Genomic DNA, 24,349 nt, shown 5'->3' with positions numbered 1-24,349 from the left:
ACTCAATTAAGAAACTCAAAAGTTATTTCTACTATCTTGAGCTAGTTTTTCCGTGAATTTTGATAATATATATAGCCAAAAAAATTCTTCTCCGGTCGACTTATATAGTACACATGGTATGCAATGAAAAACTTCAAATGTGGTTATTTATATTTATCAAATTTGATTGCGAAATTAGGAAAGAATTCTGTAGGAATCTTTTTTTCTTTATCTTATTGCTAAGGAGTTCTTGTGGTGGCAGAAAAATTGGTAGGAAAAGGCTGTCCCGATAAAGGTTACAGCTAAATTTAAGCAGAGGCCTCCATCTTATTAATTCTCTGACATTATTCCAATATTCAAAAGCTTTAGGAAGTTTTACGTTTCAAAATAATACGTTCTTTTGGTTAATTACATCCTTGTCTCCAGAAAGTTTTTGCATTAGAAGCATAGTGACTGTGAGCTTTAGTAATTAATGTGATTCAGTCATACAATAGTAGTTCTTGCTTGAGCTTCCTATTAGCGTATAATGATAATGCTAGCTGCACTTTTCAAATTAATGATAGTGCTTTGTTTTATATATGATATTGTGTTTTGTGATTTAAGATCCTCACATTTTAGTAGGAAGAAACAAAAAAAAAAAATATGTTCTAGGAAATTCCTATTCCAGAGAAGCCAACATAGAGATGGGATTAGTATACTACACCATCAGTTTATCTTCCTTTCTTTTGTTTTGTTTGCTTCTATATTTAACTTTTTTTTAGTATTTTGACTGTTCAAGTCATGTAGTTTTTTTTTGTTGAATCTGTTGATGAGATTTTGAGACATTTTAGTTGTTTAGTACTATATATATGCAATCTATTTATCTTCTTTTTCTTTATGATATGCATGCCTTGATTTCTTTATTCACTTCTTTCATTGACCAGAGAACTAATGCTAAAATTCCAATGATAACCTGCAGATTGAAAACACATTGTGGTCAGCAATTTGAAAAGCTTAAAATTCTCAATTATTTAAACTCGCCAAGAGCAACGTACCTCGAGCAGTGATGAATGCAATTCCGAAGATATCATCAGCTGTTTGTAAACAATTTTGGTCTATCAGTGGAAACAATTTTAAGCCTTCTTCCCCATTTGTACCAGTGTTGCTAAGGATCATATGGATAAAATTTCGTAGTTTCCTCAATCTTTTTTGTCCCTTTCCCTACTTTTCTATTTATCTTATTGTAAGATATATAAAAGTTTCAATTGTTATTACTCCAACCTTTTCTATCATGTATAGTGAAAAGTCTAAAAGTCTTCTCCAATCTTTCATATCCCTGATAAGATTTTTCAAGGTCTGTTAATAAATTATAATGCTTGTTATAAGAAAAATCAAATTATGGTGTATGTCTACTCTTCCTCCATGATCTTCTCAAATGCTTAATGACATATTCAATGACATATTTCTATGCTTAATGACATATTCAATGACATATTTTTCTTCACTTTTCATGCCTATATAAAAGCCTTGTAATAGATACGAAAATACACACAATTGAAGAAGAAAATCTCTTCATTCTCTCTATCTCTATTTCTTGTTCATGTTTTACTAAATTGCTTTTATTTCATAACAACATGTCTTGTTCATATTTTACTAAATTACTTTTATTTTATAACACGTTATCAGCACGAATTGCTTATTTCATGATCTTCTACGTCAAGACTGTGTAAATTACAAGCAGACAATGAGATCAAGTACAATGAAAAATGTCTTGGATGATAATACAAAGATAAATTTTACATCCATCTAAACTCATTCATACTTTCATATCTTTGCATTAACTTTATGTGAAGTGTTTAGTTAAAATATTTTTTTCAATTGTATCCAGTGAAATAAAGAATTGAAAAGTTATTTCTTTATTTACTACATCTCTTATAGGACAAAGATAATATTCCAATATATATATATATATATATATGTTCTGACCGTTTACATACTATGATAGATAATTATTAAGGTAATTTAGTAATAATATTTTTACCATCACGTGGTGTATTTCATTGAAAGCAAAATTATCAAATATGTAGGCGATTTTACAGTACCTTACAAATTTGGCATTCAAATATACAATCAATATAAACTCATTATAGTTATAATTTATAATAGTCACGGTTATACATTAAGCCTTAAATATTTTTGCTGGAAACATAAGGCTCATTCCTCCGTATTAGATTTTTTTGGTGAAGTTCTTATAGTCTTTGAAATATAAGTGGTTATAGGTTATCTGCACCATTCTCCTAATTAATTTATTAAAATATAAAAGTGATTGTATCATTTAAAAAAACATAACTAGCATTTTTGTTGCAAGGAACTGTTTCAAGATTGAAATAGTTATATATGTCTTCTTGAAAGTTAATTTATTTATGCCTATAATTATGAAGTAATAATATTTTAAAGGCTCGAGTGCGAGTCCTAGTGAATTTTGGCCTATTATGCCAAAGATTGAGGGTAAGACGATGGGTTCAAGTCCCAACGCACTATATTGATGAAAAGACATTGGATTCAAGTTCCAACGCATTATGGCCTAGCATGCCTTTATATGAGTAAGACGTTGGGTTTGAGTCCTAATGCACCATATTAATAATAATAATAATAATAATAATAATAATAATAATAATAATAATAATAATAATAATAATAATAATAATAATAATAATAATAATAATAATAATAATAACTAAAGAAAAATAATGTATTTTTCATGAAAAAGCATGAAGCTTGTCTCATTTGATTTGCTCCATTCTTGAAGTGAATGTGATAGCAGTGCATGATAAGTCTAAATAAAGACAAGTGGTTGACCAATGAATGTGGGCGTGCGAAAGACCAAAATAATAATAGTTATCACTATGGTAATTATAAAAGGGAGAACAAGACAATGTTTACCATTAAATTGGTATGAGAAAAATAAAAAAATAAAGCACATTGTATGATTATACTCCATTCTTTGAAGAGAATGTGACTTGTGATAATCATTGAGAATGCGTACTCATTCCTGAAAGTGAATGTGAAAATATATATGTGATAAAGATTATGCTTAATAATGTACTTGTGCATGGTTGGATAAATACTACAACTCACCACTAAGGGAGGTTTGAGACAAAGAAAGATAATAAATATTACTGTGTAGTTATATGAATATATCATTGGTCGCATACATGTGATACGCTAAAATATTTTGTCAAGCCTTATGAAAGTTATTAAAAGCAAAATTAAAGCAAGAAATTATTTTACTTATGATGATTTTGAACATGACAATTATTATGATATGATTCTCTTTGTGAAGGAGACATTCATTATATGGATGGTGTGACAAAAGATCTTGTAGTACAAAAGCAGTTAAGAGCTCTGAAAGAACTAACTTGCTACTACCCGGATAAATAAAATTATTCATGACATTAATATTGTAGTAAGTCTCAAAAGAAATATTTTAATTTACAAATATATTAGCCAACGTAGTTGGCATATTGAGACTATAAATGAAAAGAAGATTGAATATCTTTATATTACTGTAATCATACCTGGTAAATATGAAAGGTTACCTGACTTTTCTTCTATTTGTACTACACAAGTATAAGCATGATGATGCAATCACAAGCCACAAATAAACTAGAGGTTTACTGAAATAAATATTAGTTGGCATGACCGGTTGACCATCTCGGTTCAATTATGATGCGAAAAATTAATTGAGAATTATATTGGCATATATTGAAGAAATATAAGATTCTTCAAGAATTCTCTTCTGCTGCTTATTCTCATGATATACCAGTTAAGGTTGGGATTGAATCCCTTGATTTATAGAACGAATAAAGGTGATAAATATATGGGCACAGTCACCTTTCATGTGGACCATTTACTTTTGCAAGATTTTAATAGATGCATATATTCTATGGTCACATGTGCATTTGTTATCAACTTGCAGTTTGGCTTTTGCATGCTCAAATTATTAGATCACGATTCCAGAATATAAATTATGATGATTTATCTTGATAATACTAGTTTAAATCTAAGTTGGTTTAACAGAAATTGTATGCCTCCAATTATATCTAAACCATTGGTTATGAGAACAAAATTGCCAAAATAAAATTTGGTATGTGATGTATTATGTAATATACAACAGCACTTGTACGCATCTAGCCAAGTTATGATAAGTTCTCCCTATCACAATCGGTTCAGGGTCAGGAACCAAATAATTTCCATCTAGAAATATAAATGTGCTATATGATTTAATTGTTCCACCGTAATTCACAAAGATGGATCCCCAAATAAGGCTAGGGATATGTGTTGGTGATCCCAACAATAGGGGGAGAAAATAGGTAGCTGAAAAAGTAATGCATGTAATGAATTATTATGAGTACATCTATATTCTCGTACGAGAAAATGTGAACTTGAAGTTCAAGTGATAATTCATTTGCAAAATATTGCCAGACGTATTTGCTGACCCAAAGCTAAATATCATATTCAGCTGCTAATGCTCCAAATAAAATAAAGTTCATAATGAATAGAGTCCATGGCATGCATGAAGCATAATAGACTAATCGGTTCCAAAGATAAAACTCCTTGAAGAAGGAGAGGAGCAAATGTTCAAGATGGTCATAATAAGGAGGCAAGTGCTTTAGAAGAGCACCACGACATAATACTTCATAAGACCTCATGGGAGAGGCTCAGGTACCTGAAAATAATAAGATACAGAGATCTCAATAAGTTATGTCTTTATTGGGTAATAGTAGAACCGATATAAAATGATCGTCGGCGATATTGTTAATATAATGTAGCACTCAATATTATTAATATTGACGAGGATCTTGAGCTCAAATTTGTCATAAAATTTGGACAGATAAATGATTGGCCAAATGAAAAATACGCAATGAAAATTGATTTCACCTGAAAAATATAAAGTTGGAGATAGTCCCAACACCTGAAAGTATAAAGTCAGTGAAAGTATAAATGTGTTCTTGTGCGGAAAAGAAAAAGTCAAGTCGATAGACATAAAGACGACTTGTGTCACAAGAAGATTTGTAAATATCCTGGCATTGATTATATAGAGACATGTTCTCCTGTGGTGGATGTCGCCATTTCAGGTTTTAATCTGCAATACAAGAAAAATGTGATATGCGTATAATGGAAATCATTGAAGGATTTAAATTGTTCTGAAGCATATTAAGGTTTCCAAAATATTTATTAAATAAAGTTTCAAAAATCCTTATACGGATTGAAACAATCAGGGCGCATGTGGTATAATCGCCTGAGTGAGTACTTGTTAAAAGAAGGGTACAATAATGATTCAATTTGTCCTTGTGTCTTTATAAAAAGATCCGGATCTAAATTTATTATAATCGTCATGTATGTTGATGATTTAAATAACATTGGAACTCCTAGGGAGCTTCCTAAAGCAATAGACTATTTAAATAAGGAATTTGAAATGAAAGGTCTTGGAAAGACAAAATTTTGTCTTGGTCTACAAATTGAGTATATGAAAAATGGAATTTTTGTCCATCAATCAGCATACACTAAAAAGATTTTAAAGCGATTCTATATGGATAAAGCACATCCATTGAGTACCCGGATGGTTGTGAGATCACTCGATATAAATAAAGATCTATTTCGACCTCATGAAAATAATGAAGAGTTTCTTGGTCCCAAAGTACCATATCTTAGTGCAATTGGTGCACTAATGTATCTTTCTAACATTACAATGTCTGACATAACTTTTTCAGTTAATGTCTTAACAAGATATAGCTCTACTACTACAAGGAGACATTGGAATGGAATCAAACAAATATTGCGGTATCTAAAAGGGACTACCGATATGGGATTATTTTATGGCAATGATTGCAGTCCCGATCTTGTTGGTTATGCCGATGCTGGGTATTTATCTGACCCACACAAGGCTCAATCTCAAACAGGCTATGTGTTTATATATGGAGGCACTGCCATATCTTGGCGATCGACTAAACAATCAATCATGGCTACTTCATCTAATCATGCTGAGATAATTACTATTCATGAAGCAAGTAGAGAATGTGTATGGTTGAGGTCTATAATACACCTTATTCGAGACAAATGTGGTTTGAAGTGTGACAAACTACCCACAATTTTGTATGAAGACAATGCAACATGCAAAGCCCAATTGAAGGGAGGATTCATAAAAGGGGATAGGACAAAGCACATTTCACCAAAGTTATTTTTCACACACGATCTTCAAAAGAATGGTGATATCAATGTGCAACAGATCCGTTCAAGTGATAATATGACTGATTTGTTCACCAAATCTCTACCGACGTCAACCTTCAAAAAACAAGTGTACAAGATTGGGATGTGAAGACTCAAGGATGTGAATTGATGCTCTCATCAAGGGGAGTTAATACGCGTTGTACTCTTTTTTCCCTTACAAGGTTTTGTCCCACTAGGTTTTTCTTGCAAGGTTTTTAACGAGGCAACCAAAAGGCGTATTTCTAAACATGTGTACTCTTTTTCCTTCACTAGGATATTTTTTCCATAGGGTTTTTTCCTAATAAGGTTTTAACGAGGCACATTATCTATGGACATCCAAGGGGGAGTGTTATAAGAAAAATCAAATTATGGTGGATGTCTTCTCTTCCTCCATGATCTTCTCAAATGCTTAATAACATATTCAATGACATATTTCTATGCTTAATGACATATTCAGTGATATATTTTTCCTCACTTTCATGCCTATATAAAGGCCTTGTAATAGATAGAAAAATACACACAATTGAAGAAGAAAATCTCTTCTTTCTCTCTATCTCCATTTCTTGTTCATGTTTTACTAAATTGTTTTTATTTCATAACAACATGTCTTGTTCATATTTTACTAAATTACTTTTATTTTATAACAATGCTATTCTTTTTGCCATTTTTCCTCATTATTTTCATTCCACTCATGTTTAAAAAACTCAAAAGTCACTATTAAAGAAATATCCATTTTCCCCCAAAAGTCAAAACCCCTAGAATTCTCCTACACTAATGTATGTGCTGATAAGTCAATCAATTTCATTATACTTAAAACTTTATTCTGTAGTTATTGTTGCTTGATGGAGGAGTATGTTAGTAATGTAAATTTTATTGTTGAAATGGGGGCAGTTGGGACTATGACTATACTAGGAAAGATTGATAAATTATTTTTATCAAATGGGATATTTATGATACTTCTATCCGGTCAAGAAGGAAATGCAAATTACTCTTAATAATAACCTATTACAGCTACTTCATTCTTTTATTTACCTGTTACGTTATTCCAAATTTTCATCAGCATGGTCTTATCCTTTTTATTTTTTGCTGAAATTCTTGGTCTTCTCTAAAGATGCGAAACTTTGGTTCCAATTAATATTATTATAATTTCTGATGTTCTTTAAATCATATGTTCATGTTTATGGTCACGAATGCCTTTGCTTTCACTTCAGAGTAAATGGTGCTTCTCCTACAAATTTGCTTCCACATATTGCTTCTCCTACAATGTATTTATCTGATGTCCCCTTTTGTTTAAAGTCATAATTTTTTAATATTTGAGTATTAGAAAAAGAAGTTTGTAAATTCAATGAAGTTTCTTATGATCGCGCGAAGCGTAGACAATTCCACTAGTCTTAATATAACTGAGAGACTTTACTTGACTAGACAATTATCGTTCATGCAATTGTGGAATTAAAACATCTTTCGATCATTCTCCTTAAATACTTGATTTGAAAGCCCAATAAGTTATTAGACAATAACATGTTTGGCCATGCTTCTAAAATCAACTTATTTTGAAAAATACTTTATTATTTTTTGTGAGAAGCAGTTTGTGTTTATCTAATAAGTTTAAAAAACACTTTTTTGAGCAACAATTAATGTTTGACCAAGCTATTTTCCTCAAAAATGCTTTTCAAAAAGTGCTTTTGAGAAGAAACTACTTTATTTCACTTCTCAAAAAATGCTTCTGCTTCTATTGAAAAGACTTTTCCTTCTAAAAACTTGACCAAACACCTTAACTTTGGAGGAAAAAGTACTTTTGGCTATAAAAAAAACACTTCTTGCAAAAAAAAAAGCACGGCCAAACAGGCTATAATTATAGTATCATGTGATAATGTTGCACAAATTTCCTTTGTTTCTTAATCTGATTTTCAAGAAGTTCAGATTTTCAACCCGAAATAGAAACCACATCTCCTACATCCTAGTTTAACTCAACTTTACGCAAATGATGAATAAGATTTACAATTATCAGGTTCGAGAAGAAAATAGTTACTGGAGAATAGTCATGTGGCTGGCGTAGGATGGTGAGGGAATTGGGGGGGGGGGGGGGGGGGCAAGAGGCTAGTAACCTTCTTCTTGGCAATAAAAGACTCAGAACACAGGGAATGTCATAAGTGACATCTTATACATTGAAAACCACATATTGCTCCAGTTTGGAAGAACTGAGACGAGTAAATTGTCGCGAAAATAGATTTGCAAAGCCAATAGAACATATAAATCCTTTGCCTTGGGAGGAAATCCAGCAGGCCGTGAAACGAGAAAGTGGTCATTGTGTTTCAATCAAACCAGTTCTATGCCTACTTCTTTCACTGAATCAATAACTGCTTTGACCTTTCCATGGTATCTTTGCTCTCTCTTAAAGAAAACAGATATGGCGGGAATACCTTTAGCCTGCAATCGCTCTCCTAACAACTTACCGATTTTTGCAGCAGCAGCAACATCTCTAGTATTTTCTTTTCCTTCTACCATGGCAAGCCTTAAGCCTTTCTCTTGTGTGCTTGCAGAAGCAGCCACTGTTGCAGTTGGTGTGTGAACTACTTGAGCATTTACATACTTGTTTGTGAAGTGCATCCTCAGCACGTAAGGTTTGAGATACTTTGTCACTCTGTCTGGTCTAATTGGGGGGGGAATCACCATTCTGCTAGAAGTAACAAAGACATCAAAAGAAGTATCATCAAGGAAGTTAACTCAAAAGAAAAAAAGGGCAGCCCGGTGCACTAAGCTCCCGCTATGTGCGAGATCCGGGGAAGGGCCGGACCACAAGGGTCTATTGTACATGGCTTTAACCTGCATTTCTGCAAGAGGCTGTTTCCACGGCTCGAACCCGTGACCTCCTGATCACATGGCAGCAACTTTATCCGTTACGCCAAGGCTCCCCTTCCATCAAAGAAGTTAAATGAAATATCAAAAAATCTTAGATAGAGCTCAACATTCAGGGAGTACTTCTCATCATCAAGAAATGCAATTTTGTATCTTACACTAGAGCTAACAATAACTACTAATCCTAAAAGATAGCTAAGGGAGTACAAATCCATCATTTATGAGATGGCTTCATAGACCATCCGTTCCAAATCCAGCAATGGAAGAGTTATTTAGCAGATAATAGATATATACAACTTGACAGATAATTTACCATTTTGAGTTTCAAGGACTTAAAGTCTCTTTTTATATAGTCGATCTATCTGTAATTCATGTCCTCTAAAATCAGTGCTCTTCTTAAATTTCATTGAAAACTAATTCCTGATTTCCACATTGAACGAGGCAATCTTCCGTTTAATACCTTTTATAATTACATGGAAAGCAACAGGAAAGGTGAAGATGGACCTGAGATATAGCAAGTGTGGCTGGAAACGGCAGTTAGCAAGTAAACATGACGGTGGGCCAAGGTACAGACTGGTGTAAGTCAACAGAAAGGATACGATTGCAATGAATTGATAGCTGAGGTGCATGGCTATTGGGGCAAAACGTGGAATAGGATAAAGAATTGCACAGGCAAACATGGTAATTGTCACCATTTCCAGAAAGGTGGAATGGCTTCTTTTTTACTCTACGAGGAAATAAACAGTAAAATAGCCGTCACCTCCCCCCCCCCCCCCCCCCCCCAAAAAAAAAAAAGTATCACTTCCGAAGGCGAAACATTGGGATGAATTTTGAAGAAACAGCTTTTTCCTTGATAAGTAATAAGGATTTTATTAACGCATCCAGCAAAAAAAGAAATGCTGGAATGTAATTACAAAAAGTGCATTAACACTTCATATCGTGTAATGTACTCAGTAGGTGTAACATGGCTTCAACATCATTTACATTTGCCACATTACACCAAGACGAAACAACTAATTTTTACTCATAAAAGTTGGTTTTAAGCCATTAAAACCCATCTTTTGTTAAGTTTAATAAGAGACTTTGTTTTAATTTTTCCAAATTTTAAGCTTAATACTTTATAGATTCCTCAATGATTACAGCTTATGGAAAAGATAATGGTGGCAAACTGGTAAACCAATTCCTCTAGCACTGGTAAAGATGGACTCAAGAACACACTGACTCTTGCAAGATATCTAGGCATGGTCGGTTTGGATTTTGAAACTGATTCTGACTCTTCCCGTATTGGGTACTAGATAATTGAGTAGAATTTAATCAACTATTAAGTAACAGTTTGGTTATTCACTAATAAGTGATTATTCTATACACTGGCAGAAATAAACTAAGCATAAGATATAAAAACTGCATACCAAACAGGGCTTTAACATCTCCATCTCCATGAAAACATCATTTTAATGCTTTACTTCCTCCTCAAACACTCATCTATAGCAAATACCAAATTCATGCTTCCTACGAATTCTTTCAAATTTTAGCGATTTACTCACAACATTTCACTCGGTTGACCCAAAAACGAAAAGGGTTTTGTTAACCAAGATAGCCCAATTCCAATTACAGTAAAACAAGTTCATGTATAAACATTCCATCAAACAGGTAGCAGGCACTGGTCAATCCTAAACGAAATTTTCCAAGTTGCCTAACACGACATATTTAAGATCTGAAAAGGGTACAGTTTAAATGCTACATATATAGCGAGTAATATTAAAGCAAACCTGAATCAGGTGTGTGTTTGGACGACTCTTTAGATTTTCCTCACTGAAATGCAGCAGAGCAAATATAGAGAAGAGCGCTGTGTCTTTCTTTGAATGCGAGCATAAATATAAGAGACGAAGCATTTGAGGGCTCTTCTTGGGCCGGGTCCAATAAATTTTAAGTAACGAACAAATTGTCTCACTAGAGACAACAGAATACGGATAACAATACAGAGGAAGGTCTTTGGATGGCCCAACAATCAAATATCTACTCCCTCTCAAAGTACAAATAGCATGAGCTAGTCGGTTTCGGACCGGTAATGGAGAATTTGGAAAGTCATTAAAAATATAGTCATTATTTTAATAGAAAAACAGTAAGTTTCAACATAATATAGTCATTATTTTAATAGAAAAACGGTAAGTTTCAACATAATATGTTGGATTATGAATTTTTTGCATAAAAACTTTTGGCATATTATGCTGGAATTCAAACACATTATGAAATTACAGTATATTATATTGGTATCTCATAGGTAAAAAATTACGAAAAAGGATCAGAAATGCCCTTAACGTATTAGAAATGGCTCAAAAATACCCTCCTTCCACCTATGGGTTCAAATTTGCCTTTAATGTTATTTTTAGGCTTAAAAATGCCTATTTAGGAATAGATTGGCTTTCTGAGTTCTGAAAAAATGGCATTTTAATTAAACATGTAGCATTTATTTAGTCTGGAAAAAAGTAAATTTTTTTTATACTAAAAACTGAAAAAAACGAAAATATTTCAGTTTTGATGTAAGAACTAAAATATATAAAAAATAAACTCTGAAAGCATATGGACAAACAATGAAGGAAGAAGAATAGGAAATATTTTTTTTCAGTTTTTACAAAAACATTGCTTTAGAAAATTATTTTTTAATTTTTTTCCAGTTTTTACAAAAATATTGTTTTAGAAAATATTTTTTCAGCTTTTTTAAAAGCAGTTTTTTTTCTAAAAACTGGAAGAAAAAATATTTTCATTTTTTTCAGTTTTTAGAAAAAAAAAATCACTTTTTCCAGACTAAATAAATGCTACATGTTTAATTAAAACGGAAAAGGGTCAGAAATGCCCTTAACGTATTAAAAATGGCTCAAAAATGCCCTCCTTCCACCTATGACTTCAAATTTGCCCTTAATGTTAAAATGTTCATCAATGCCATGTCATTTTTCCGTTAAGAGAGGGGCATTTTTAAGTCTAAAAATAATATTAAGGGCAAATTTGAACCCATAGGTGGAAGGAAGGCATTTTTGAGTCATTTCTAATACGTTAAGGGCATTTCTGACCCTTTTCCGAAAAAATTATAACTCCAGATATCATGCTGATTTTTTTTTGAATTTTTAAGGATATTTTTATTTGATAAAATAATGATTAAATTTCGATTACTTTTAAAATTGTGGCTATTTTTCAATTATACCTCTAAACATAAAATAGTCCCAAAGGTAAAAAAGAAAAAAAGAGGCGGAAAAGATGAGATAACTAATTACTTGACTCATAGATGGAGATGGAGGGAAAGCCCTCCAACTCAAGTACGACATCAAAGTTGATCGCAGTCACTATTTTATCTTTTTACTGTTCCAGCAGTGTTTGGGCCTTTTTCTTATAGCTATAAATTGAATAGGTTCCGAAAATAAACCACCAGTCAACGATAGGTTCGGAAAATAAACTACATCAGTCAACGATATGGTTTCATTATCAAAATAGATGTATTTCTTTGCCTTTTAGCAGATTAGTCACTCGCACGTGTACTTCAAATTATTTTTTACAAAATTTTGAATAATCACTTGAGATTATTAAAACTTATTTTTGAATAACGAATAAACCAAAGGACTTTATATAGCTGATGAAATTAAATAATTTGTCATTAATATTTAATTAGATACAATAAATAAGATAGAAATAAGATTAACCTCCGGTTAAGAAAATAAGGATAAAAAGAGAAAAAAGATAAATACATTACTTGGCTAGGAGAGGTCTCACGTCACCTCTCTATAGGAACAACAACCCAGTATAATTCCACTAGTGGGGTTTGGGGAGGATAGTGTGTACGCAGACCTTACCCCTACCATGAGGTAGAGAGGCTGTTTCTAATAGACCATTACGCAGATCTTACCCCTACCACCCCTACCATGAGGTAGAGAGGCTGTTTCTAATAGACCATTACGCAGACCTTACCCCTACCATGAGGTAGAGAGGCTGTTTCTAATAGACCATTGGCATCCTTCCCTCCAAGAACTCCCCACCTTGCTCTTGGGGTGACTCGAACTCACAACATCTTGGTTGGAAGTGGAGGTTGCTTACCATCGGAGCAACCCCTCTTGTCTTGCATCACCTCTCTATAGATCAAACCTATATATATATATATATATATATATATATATATATATATATATATATATATATATATATATATATGTGCCAAGCCGTGTAAGGCTCTTTAAAGAAAAAAACGGGATCTGTCACACTGCCACATTCTCTAACTTTGCAAAAGATAAAAGAAAAGATCAAGCACAAAACTTTCTAGTTTTTTACATTCTCCAACAAAAGCTATGGACTCCACACCTTTTACGGTCTCAATTCTTGCCCATTGACAGCATACAATATTATACGGGAATCGCATTCACAAGGCTACGAGAAATATAATATGTCAATAATGAACTCAAGGCACTTAAACAAAAGATATATCCATATATAAATCCTTCGTTGAATAAATCATCTGATATTTAATTTAGATATGTTTGAGCAAAAAAAATAAAAGAAGTGAAGAAATGCATGAAGTACTCACTGTTGACTACTCCATGAGCAAATAAAACAGTGAAACTACATTTTTGGTTTAGTTTGTTGAGAATTCACATGAGAATGAAAGTTATTCGTCTTTTTGTAGTTGCAAAAAAGGCAAATACATTTAAACCTCATTGAAGCCGAAGCCTTCTTATAGCGGTAAGTATCGGTAAGCATTTAAACCTTCTTGTAACGGTAAGCATTTATTCCATACAAATTAGCAAAAACATTACTAAGCATTTGTCTTAGAAACTAAAGGGAAAAGTCGCATATGTTAGGAACGCATCCATTAGAATTTAGAAACGGCGGTAAAATTTATTTTTCCTTATTTATCATGTAGCTACAATCAAGGGAAAAGACACAAGTTTGTTAGTGTTTTTTTTTTTTTTGTATTTTCTTTAAGTAAGGTAAAGGGAAATATTGCAAAAAAAAAGGAGAAAAGAGATAAATCTAATTGCTGGTCATTGGGAATGCCACATCAGCTTTTTATTTAAAAACTAATGAATTACCAGCATGAAATAAAACTAAATTACTGCAATTTAAAAAAATTCTTTATGGTTTTAGTTCTATTAGTTGAATAAATTATAGGACATATTTATGTTTTCCGATTGCTCCAACACACTTCGTATAATCAGTTTCATAAAAATAAAAAATAAATTGAAGGCAAAAGAAAAAGTGATATTACTACCACAATGATATTACTAGTAAAAAGGGGGTTGAACATGGGGTTGTTCTTATTTTATTGGAGGAGTAGTAACTTTACATATACAACCACATAGTAACAAATAAATTTTTTTAGAAGTAACAAAAATGATAAAACTTTGTCGTTCTTCATCCTTATTAAAATCATGTTGTCATTAATTATATTCCGACAATTATGAAGCTTTATTTCCTTCCGTACATTAATTAATGTCTAAATTAACAATCATAAAATATTTTATATCCACCATATATCATTATACTTCTCCATTGAAGCACCATCAATAATTTATCTCTTTCTTCTCCATCACTAAAAGAAGAAAGAAAAAATTTACTCACTATAACCACTCTTTACATGTGTGTGATGTGATTCATATATAATTGAGGATATGAAGGTAATCCCATAATAAATATATATGAACACAATCCCAATGTTAATCACACTTCACTCAAAATGTCTACATTTCAAGTAATGGTTAGGTAAAATATTATTTTTGTTTTTAATTTTTGTATGGTTTCACACAAACAACTTTTTTTAGACACGTAAATGTTTTACCTTCTCGCTCATTTTAATCATTTTTATACTTTTAAGTATTATAAAAAAAGACTTTCAGTATCAAGTGTAGATATGTTTTATTTTTTCCTCGATTAGAAATTATAAACTTAACTAAATAATTTTATTAGATTTTTAGGTCTTACAATCTGTATAGGTTTCTAAATTTTTGTCATTTCTTTGATTTTCTGGAAATGGAAAGAAGAGAAAATACTTTTTGAAAAAGTTCATTTTTCTTATTTTTATAATAGGAGGTTTACTTGGACTTATTTTATATTTAAATTTAATAATAACTTCAATGTATAGTCATAAATTCATAATAATATATCTTGCATGATTCAAATGATAATCTAACACTCAGCATCAAGATACGAGTTAGCACGTGAGTTCCATCGAAAAAGATCTTAACAAATAAAAATGTCATTAATTTTAAGAGAAGTAAAGATTTTAATAAACCTGGCCAATTGAGAAATGTAAAATTTATATCCGACCAACATCCACTCACATGAAATAGGGCCTTTCTACATCAAAGCTACAACGCCAAGGATCTTTCTGTCCTAGCGCCAAAATTTCATGCTCGTCTTTTAAACCTGAAAATAACCAAGAATCTCCAAGATATGTTTGTAAAATCTGTGCAACAACGATTGCTACATAAAAAATTCCAAAAAGTACTCACTTTTTCAATTCCTACTACTTGAAAAAACATTATAGGCCGAGTTCAAGGTATTACCATGGCTTTCGCTAACATTTTAGGGAATTTATTTTTTGATATTAGATGGAGAGATATGAAATATGAAGAAAATAAGATGTCAAATGAGAATATGCAAACAGTGATGTTGGTGGAAAAGTCGTGACCCTTATATCTCCTTTAGAAGTCATTTTTCCAGAATGATGAAATTCAAACGCCGTGATCCATTCATATGGGATAAGTGAGTAAAGGAAAAACAAAAATACATATGTATGAACGAAGGAAAGAAAACATAACTTTTAAAAAAGAGATGATGCATCCACTCCATAGAGATGGACAAAAGCTTTGAAGATGACAAATTGTTATTAAAGCCCAATCTGAAAAACATTTTCGGTTGCCTTTTCAACATACATGATGCTGAAATTCCTCACCATTGTGATGAGGCATTAGATTCTATATATAATTGCCACAAGTCCTTTACAATTTTGCCGTTGGGTTCTCTTATGTAAGAAACACGGTTGTTTATTAACAGTAATGACTTTTGAGTAAAATTTTACTCAATATATAGAGGGGGAAACTTAAAATTTTACTCAAAATTTCATTTTCCCTCCATTTCCCATTCACCCTCATTTTAAGAATATTACATCTTAAAAAATAAAACCTCAACAATCCTCCATATGAATGGGGAATCACTATATCACGAAAATATGCATGAAAAACTATGTGATTTACAAGCAAGTATTAATCGCATCTGGATAAACAGGTTTCCCTTTGAACTTTCCATAGTGAACTTATGTCAGATATACTCGATCAATCGGTAGATTTGATATCTTTGAACCGTCAAACTTTGGTGTATACCTAGACAACCATAAGTCACACAATCAACCCTTAACCGTCTTTGGTTCTCATTGTTGTGTTCGTTTCAGCCATGAACACCGCCTGGTTTCATAAGTGCGTAGAGAACTGGCCTTACAAAGTTCTCCTTGAAGCGGCTCACACTTCACACTTAAATAGGTGATTCCTAAACGTGTCATCCTGTAGATACACTATTTGATATACCCCGTATCAAATTTAGAAATCATTAAAAAGCCTTAATGCTTTATCCTTGGTACTGAACATTGTCTCATCACGAGAATGGACTAAAATTTTATTTGACAATGTTGAACCGTCATTAATGACTTTGTTTGATCTCTTTGAACCTAGATCTTGGGATCTCCAGTCTTCTAGGTAGAGTTACCGCCACAATGACTTGTTCTCGGCCATAGCCCCATTCCCCTTGATGATTTCTCAACTACCTCTCTAGTTAGGCCTTTTGTAAGTGGATCCGACACATTATCACTTGACTTTACATAGTCAATTGTGATAATTCCTCTAGAGAGTAATTGCCTAACGGTTTTATGTCTTCGTCGTATATGACGAGATTTACCGTTATACATGACGCTCCCAGCCCTTCCAATTGCCGCTTGACTATCACAATGTATGCATATTGGTGCCAACGGTTTGGGCCAAAATGGAATGTCTTCCAAGAAATTCCGGAGCCATTCAGCTTCTTCACCGGCTTTATCTAAGGCTATGAATTCAGCCTCCATTGTAGAGCGGGCAATACATGTTTGTTTGGACGACTTCCAAGATACCGCTCCTCCACCAATAGTGAATACATATCCACTCGTGGACTTAGAATCAGTTGAACCGGTGATCCAATTTGCATCACAGTATCCCTCAATCACCGCAGGAAAATTACTGTAGTGCAATTCAAAGTTCTGGGTATGTTCTAAATATCCCAAAACTCGTTTCATTGCCATCCAATGAGATTGGCCTGGATTGCTCGTATATCGACTCAGTTTACTTATAGCACAAGCTATGTCTGGTCGTGTACAATTCATGATATACATTAAGCATCCCAATACACGAGCATAATCCAATTGTGATATGCTTTGGCCTTTGTTCTTTGCTAATGCAAGATTCACGTCAATTGGAGTCTTTGCAACTTTAAAGCCCAAGTGCTTGAATTTTTCAAGTACTGTCTTAATATAATGAGATTGTGACAATGCCAGACCTTGAGGAGTCTTATTGATCTTAATTCCCAGAATTAAATCAGCAACTCCCAAGTCTTTCATATCAAACTTGCTATTGAGCATACGCTTAGTAGCATTTATGTTGGCAATGTCATTACTCATTATCAACATATCATCCACATATAGGCAAACAATGACTATGTGATTTGGAACATTTTTAATGTACACGCATTTATCACATTCATTTATCTTAAAACCATTTGACAACATTGTTTGGTCAAATTTCGCATGCCATTGTTTGGGTGCTTGTTTTAGTCCGTAAAGAGACTTAACAAGTCTACATACCTTCTTTTCTTTACCTGGAACCACAAACCCTTCAGGTTGTTCCATGTAAATTTCTTCCTCCAACTCTCCATTTAAGAAGGCCGTCTTAACATCCATTTGATGAATTTCAAGACCATACACTGCAGCTAATGCTACTAACATCCGTATGGACGTAATTCTTGTAACTGGAGAGTATGTATCAAAGTAGTCTAGACCTTCTCGTTGTCTATACCCTTTGACTACGAGCCTTACCTTGAATTTATCAATAGTGCCATCATCTTTGATTTTTCTCTTAAAAATCCATTTAGAACCCAAAGGTTTATTTCCAGGAGGAAGATCAACCAATTCCCATGTATGGTTGTTCAATATGGATTCTATTTCACTATTGACTGCCTCTTTCCAAAACAATGATTCCGAAGAAGTCATAGCTTCTTTAAATGTTTGAGGCTCATTCTCCAATAAGAAAGTCACAAAATCTGGTCCAAATGAAGTAGACGTTCTTTGACGTTTACTACGTCTTGGATTCTCCTGATTACATGTACTTTCTTTTGTTTCTTCCCGAGGTCGTTTAGATCCTTCACCAAACGACTCACATTCCTTTTTATATGGATATATATTTTCAAAAAACTCAGCATTATCTGATTCTATAACCGTATTATTATGAATGTCGGGATTTTCTGATTTATGAACCAGAAATCGATATGCTTTACTATTTGTCGCATATCCTATGAAAACACAATCAACGGTTTTTGGTCCTATCTTTACCCTTTTGGGTTTAGGAACTTGCACTTTTGCCAAACACCCCCACACTTTAAAATAATTCAAGTTGGGCTTCCTTCCTTTCCATTGTTCATAAGGAATGGATTGTGTTTTGCTATGGGGCACTCGATTTAATATTCGATTAGCCGTAAGAATGGCTTCCCCCCACAAGTTCTGTGGCAAACTAGAACTTATCAACAACGCATTCATCATCTCCTTTAATGTGCGATTCTTTCTTTCCGCAATCCCATTAGATTGGGGCGTGTAAGGGGCTGTTGTTTGATGAATAATTCCATATTCTAAACATATTTCTTCAAAAGGAGATTCATATTCACCACCCCTATCACTTCTTATCATTTTTACTTTCTTGTTAAGTTGCGTTTCAACTTCATTTTTGTATTGCCTGAATGCGTCTATTGCTTCATCTTTACTATTCAGTAAGTAAACATAGCAATATCGAGTACCATCGTCAATAAAAGTTATGAAATACTTCTTTCCACCGCGAGATGGTATTGACTTCATGTCACAAATATCTGTGTGAATTAAGTCTAAAGGATTTGAATTCCTTTCAACTGACTTATAAGGATGTTTAACATACTTACATTCCACACATATTTGACATTTTGATTTTTCGCATTCAAACTTGGGCAGTACTTCCAAGTTAATCATTTTCCGCAAGGTTTTATAATTGACATGACCCAAACGTACATGCCATAAATCATTTGACTCAAGTAAGTAAGAAGAAGCTGAAATATTATTATTATTTTTAACAACCATTACATTTAGATTGAAAAGGCCCTCGGTGAGGTAACCTTTTCCCACAAATATTCCATTCTTACTAATTACAACCTTGTTGGATACAAAAACGTACTTAAAACCGTGCTTAACAAGAAGTCCAGTAGAGACTAAATTCTTTCTCATTTCGGGAACATGAAGGACATTGTTCAAAGTCATGACCTTGCCAGAAGTCATTTTTAGAAATACCTTCCCATATCCTTCAACTTTTGCTGTTGAAGCATTTCCCATATAAACTGTCTCTCCGGGTTCAGCAAGAGCATAGGTAGCAAAAGCCTCTCTAACTGCACAAACATGGCGAGTGGCTCCTGAATCAAACCACCATAGTTTAGGATTTCCCACCAAGTTACATTCAGAGAGCATGACACACAAGTTATCAACATCATCATGGTTTACTACCATGTTTGCTTGACCCCTTTTCTTGTCTTTCTTCGGAGCACGACACTCCGTAGATTTGTGTCCGGTTTTCCCACAGTTGTAGCAGTTTCCACTGAACCGCTTCTTACTTGGGTTGTATTTCGGACCAGAAGCCTTCTTCCTCTTTTTGTTAGCTTCAACAATATTTTCTCCCATTATTGTTGAATTTCCACGGCCTCTCCTTTCAGCAGCTTTATTGTCCTCTTCGATTCTCAACCGAACAATGAGATCTTCAAGGGACATTTCCTTTCGTTTGTGTTTCAAATAATTTTTGAAGTCCTTCCACAACGGAGGCAACTTCTCAATCATTGCTGCTACTTGGAATGCTTCGTTGATTACAAGACCTTCAACAAGTAGATCATGAATAATCACTTACAATTCCTGGACTTGAGTAATAACAGACTTGTTATCTATCATTTTGTAGTCCAGAAATTTTGCGGCAACGAATTTCTTTATCCCGGCATCTTCAGTCTTATATTTCTTTTCAAGCGCATTCCACAATTCTTTGGATGTCTCCATGCTCCTGTATACATTATACAGATTATTGAGCGAATTGTATGTTGAGTTGAGTATCTTTCTTCAACATTTGCTGCTCATATATATATAGCAGCCAAGAAGGAGTGCAAGACCAAACATCCACCCTTCATGGTGGAGCAAGCATTACATGTTTGTGGAGCAAGCACTTCATGGTGGGAAGACCATTATCCGGCTGCCAAATTATCAATACACGGATTGGAAAATATCCGTTTACAAATACGGATAATCTTACGTTAATATTTAATCAATCAATCATTTGACCAAATCCGAAGCCGAAGCCGAAGCCGAAGCCGAAGCCGAGCCGAGCGAGCGACGACGACGACGGCGCGAGGCTTGCTTTCTTCTTAACTCTTTAAGAGCTACAAGAAGAGCAATTATATATATACCCACCAAAAATGTCTTCCACTTCCAATATGGGACAATGTCTCATTGTTAAGAGGGGAAAACTTAAAATTTTACTCAAAATTTCATTTTTCCTCCATTTCCCATTCACCCTCATTTTAAGAATATTACATCTTAAAAAATAAAACCTCAACAAAAATTTGTTCTCAAAGGATGTTGTCAACATGATCAAACTTGTAAATTGATAAGAAATTATGGCTTTGACTCCCTAGCTGGCGGCATACCTTGTATATTGTGTTTCTTTGTGGCCTTAAAATAAATGGCATGCATCAATACATATTATTCTTAATAAACATTAATAATAGGAATGTTGCTTTGAATGAGAGTGAAAAAAATATTCGAGAAAAAAGCTTAATGCATGTGCAAACACCTAATGAAACGAAAAAAAGAAAAAAAGAAATTTAATGCAAATAGATGAAATCAAATGCCAATTAAACATGAAGCTTTGTCCCTTCAGAAGAAATTACCCGTAGACATTAGACTATTATCTGAAAAACCAGACAAACAAAGTTTTTAATGACCAGAACACTCTATTGAGGGAGTTGTTTAAAAAAAACAACCCTTTCATACCTCTAAAACAAATACAACTACCTAACAATTTGAGACATAAGAATTGCGGTTTATGTTATATGAAATACTAATTTTATCTATTAGCCAATTTAGATATGTTTTTTTATAAGTTTTGTCAAACTAAATGAGATAAAATTTTCATATGAAAATTTCATTTAGTTCTAAATATTGATGAAATTGCAACCGTGAAATACCATTATTAGAACTAGAGCCTAGATGAATTGTGTCTTTCATTATTATTTTTTCCTTAATAAATGAAAAATATAAAAAGATTTTCAAATAAGAGTTTCACTTTTAGGTATAATACGTGTATATGTGGTTTTACTACGTATAAATTTCTTAGTCTTATTATCTTATACTCCATAAATATAGGTATTTTGATTTCTTTCTTTCAATGCTCTTTTTTTTTCTTTCTTTTCTATTTAATATTCCCTCTATCAAATTCGCTATCACCTAAATAATCTCTTATTACAGAAAATTCGTTACTTCCCATCAAACTTCTATTTTCTATTTGTTCACTATTTTTTCCCCTCTTTCCTACGGTTAGTCTATAAAGTTATAAACTTTACTTTCATTTTCATGCCTACAAATCTCCATTAATCTTCTTCTCCAATTTTCGGGGGAATTCCCAACAGTTTGTTTCTTGCAATTTTAATATTTCTGTTACCCATACTATAAATTGAGAAAAGGTTAAAAAGAAAACGTTTGATCATAAAAAGAAATCATTTAGTAAAAATCAAAGAGATCCAAGTATAGAGAAGCTAAGAAGCAATTGTCATCACATGCAAATGTAAAATTGTAATTATAAAACTTACCATATTCGACACCGACGAATAGTATATCCAGCATGAAGAAAACATCCAATAGGATATAGCAAACACTTCCTCAATATTCTTCTTCCTAGCGCAAAAACAAAGGGAGACTATATTCATTAGTCAGACATAGGCCTGGCAAGTTGGCCGGTCCAGGCCCGGGACCGGCCCAGGACCGCGGGCCAGACGGGCCAAACGGCTAAACGGGCCAGGACCGTTTGGTCCGGTTTTAGCGGGCCTGGTCCGGTCTCGTGGGCCGGTCCTATGATTGGGCCCGTCAGGCCCGGGACCGTTTGGCCCGCCAGGGCCCGGGACCGGCCCGGTCCCCTTAGCGGCTATTTTTTTAATTTTTTTTTTTTTTTAAAAAAAAAAACGTTGGACTGTCAAAAATAGCCGTTGGGCTGTAGCCATTTAACCCCTCAACTTTGTTTTAATCCCAAACTTTTTATAATTACACTTTTTCCCTATTTTCAACTATAAATACCCCATCATTATTTCATTTTTTCTTACAAAATCATCAATCTATCACAATCTCTCTCTAATTTACTTCTACTATTGCTTACTTTATTGTTACAATTTGTGAAACAATTGTGAAGTTGGTGAATTGAAGTCTTCAACGATAATCAATTTCCAACAAGTTGTTCGTCAATTCGGTAAACTCGTTCCAACTCTTAAGTTTTAATATTATAATTTTGTTTGTTTTATTTACTTTGTTTGATTAATTAAGATGGCTTATTCCTTAAAAAATATATTTAGTAAAAATAAGGGAAAATCGAAGAGTGGTGAATCTAGTGGCCAATATGTTTCTCCTCCACTTCCCCCGGCTCCACGACCCAAACATGTTACCCGTCCTACACCTCCTATTCTTGATAGCGATAATAGTTTATTACAATTTACCAAGAGTCAATTTTTTCATAATATAGCACCCGGTGAACAATTAAACCATGAATATATGAATGCTCTTTATGGTAATCCAACTATTGATGAAAATGATGATGAAGAAATAGATTTTGATGAAACGCAACCGGATAATGATACACCCACTAGTCCTGCTCCTGAAGTTAACCCAACTAATAATAATCTTGATGATCCCCCATCTGACCCTCCTATTAGTGCCCCTACTTTTTCTAGACAACCTCCTAAACGGGCAGAAACATCTCTTGTTTAGCAATTTTTACTCAACTAAGAGAAAATAATAGGGCTAAGTGTAAAACTTGTGGCAAAGAGTTAGTTTTTCAATATGTTGGAAGTCCGGGGGGAGGATATATAGTATAGTATATATATATATATCGAATATACCTTATATATCTTAAGTTGTATATATAGTATATACTATACTATACTATAATATATATATATATATATATATACATCTTACTATATATATATATATACATCTTACTATATATATTATATATATCTTAAAATGTATATTATCGAATATGACTTATATACTATGTATATATAGTATAGTGTGTGTATATATAAGATGTATATATAGTATAGTGTGTGTGTATATATATATATATATATATCTTAAGATGTATACATAGTATACTATAGAATATGACTTATATACTATGTATATATAGTATACTGTATGTATATATATATATATATATATATCTTAAGATGTATATATAGTATATAAATCGAATATAGCTTATATATATTAAGATGTATATATAGTATAGTATAGTATAGTATATATATATAATATATATATATATATATATAAGCTTATATATATATATATATATATATATATATATGTATATATACTATAGTATATCGAATATACTATGTATATATAGTATAGTGTGTATATAACTATATAACTATATATATATATCTTAAAATGTATATATACACTATAATATACTATAATATATATACATAGTTTATAAGTCATATTCGATAGTATACATCTTAAGTTATACTATATATACATCTTACTATATATATATATATATCGATAGTATACATCTTAAGATATACTATATATACATCTTACTATATATATATATATAGCTTATATATCTTAAGATGTATATATATCTTAAGATCTACTATACTATACTATATATATATATATAGTATATCTTAAGATGTATATATAGTATATTTTAAG

The 24,349-nt window shown here is 32.7% G+C and overlaps 1 protein-coding gene across 2 annotated transcripts; it reads right to left on the bottom strand.

Annotated features, from left to right (window-relative positions):
• Window positions 1-8,370: 8,370 nt before the first annotated feature.
• LOC104103495 (uncharacterized) lies at window positions 8,371-10,991 on the bottom strand. Of its 2 annotated transcripts, none has more exons than XM_070196687.1 (2): window positions 10,854-10,991; window positions 8,371-8,902 (listed from the first exon to the last, which is right to left on the bottom strand). In XM_070196687.1, the coding sequence occupies exon 2, from the start codon at window positions 8,899-8,901 to the stop codon at window positions 8,545-8,547; it is 357 nt and encodes a 118-aa protein (XP_070052788.1). In that variant the 5' UTR covers window position 8,902; window positions 10,854-10,991; the 3' UTR covers window positions 8,371-8,544. The 2 variants fall into 2 exon arrangements, with proteins under 2 accessions (XP_070052788.1, XP_070052789.1); XM_070196688.1 differs by having other exon boundaries at window positions 8,371-8,905; window positions 10,854-10,948.
• Window positions 10,992-24,349: the final 13,358 nt, after the last annotated feature.

The sequence above is a fragment of the Nicotiana tomentosiformis genome, chromosome 3 (genome assembly GCF_000390325.3).
Source record: "Nicotiana tomentosiformis chromosome 3, ASM39032v3, whole genome shotgun sequence".
Lineage (NCBI taxonomy): Eukaryota > Viridiplantae > Streptophyta > Magnoliopsida > Solanales > Solanaceae > Nicotiana > Nicotiana tomentosiformis.
This window is presented reverse-complemented; position numbering and strand designations above follow the sequence as displayed.

What these genes read in the sequence shown, in the direction of transcription:
- LOC104103495 (XM_070196687.1), bottom strand. Translation starts at nt 8,901, where the DNA reads ATGGTGATTCCCCCCCCAATTAGACCAGACAGAGTGACAAAGTATCTC.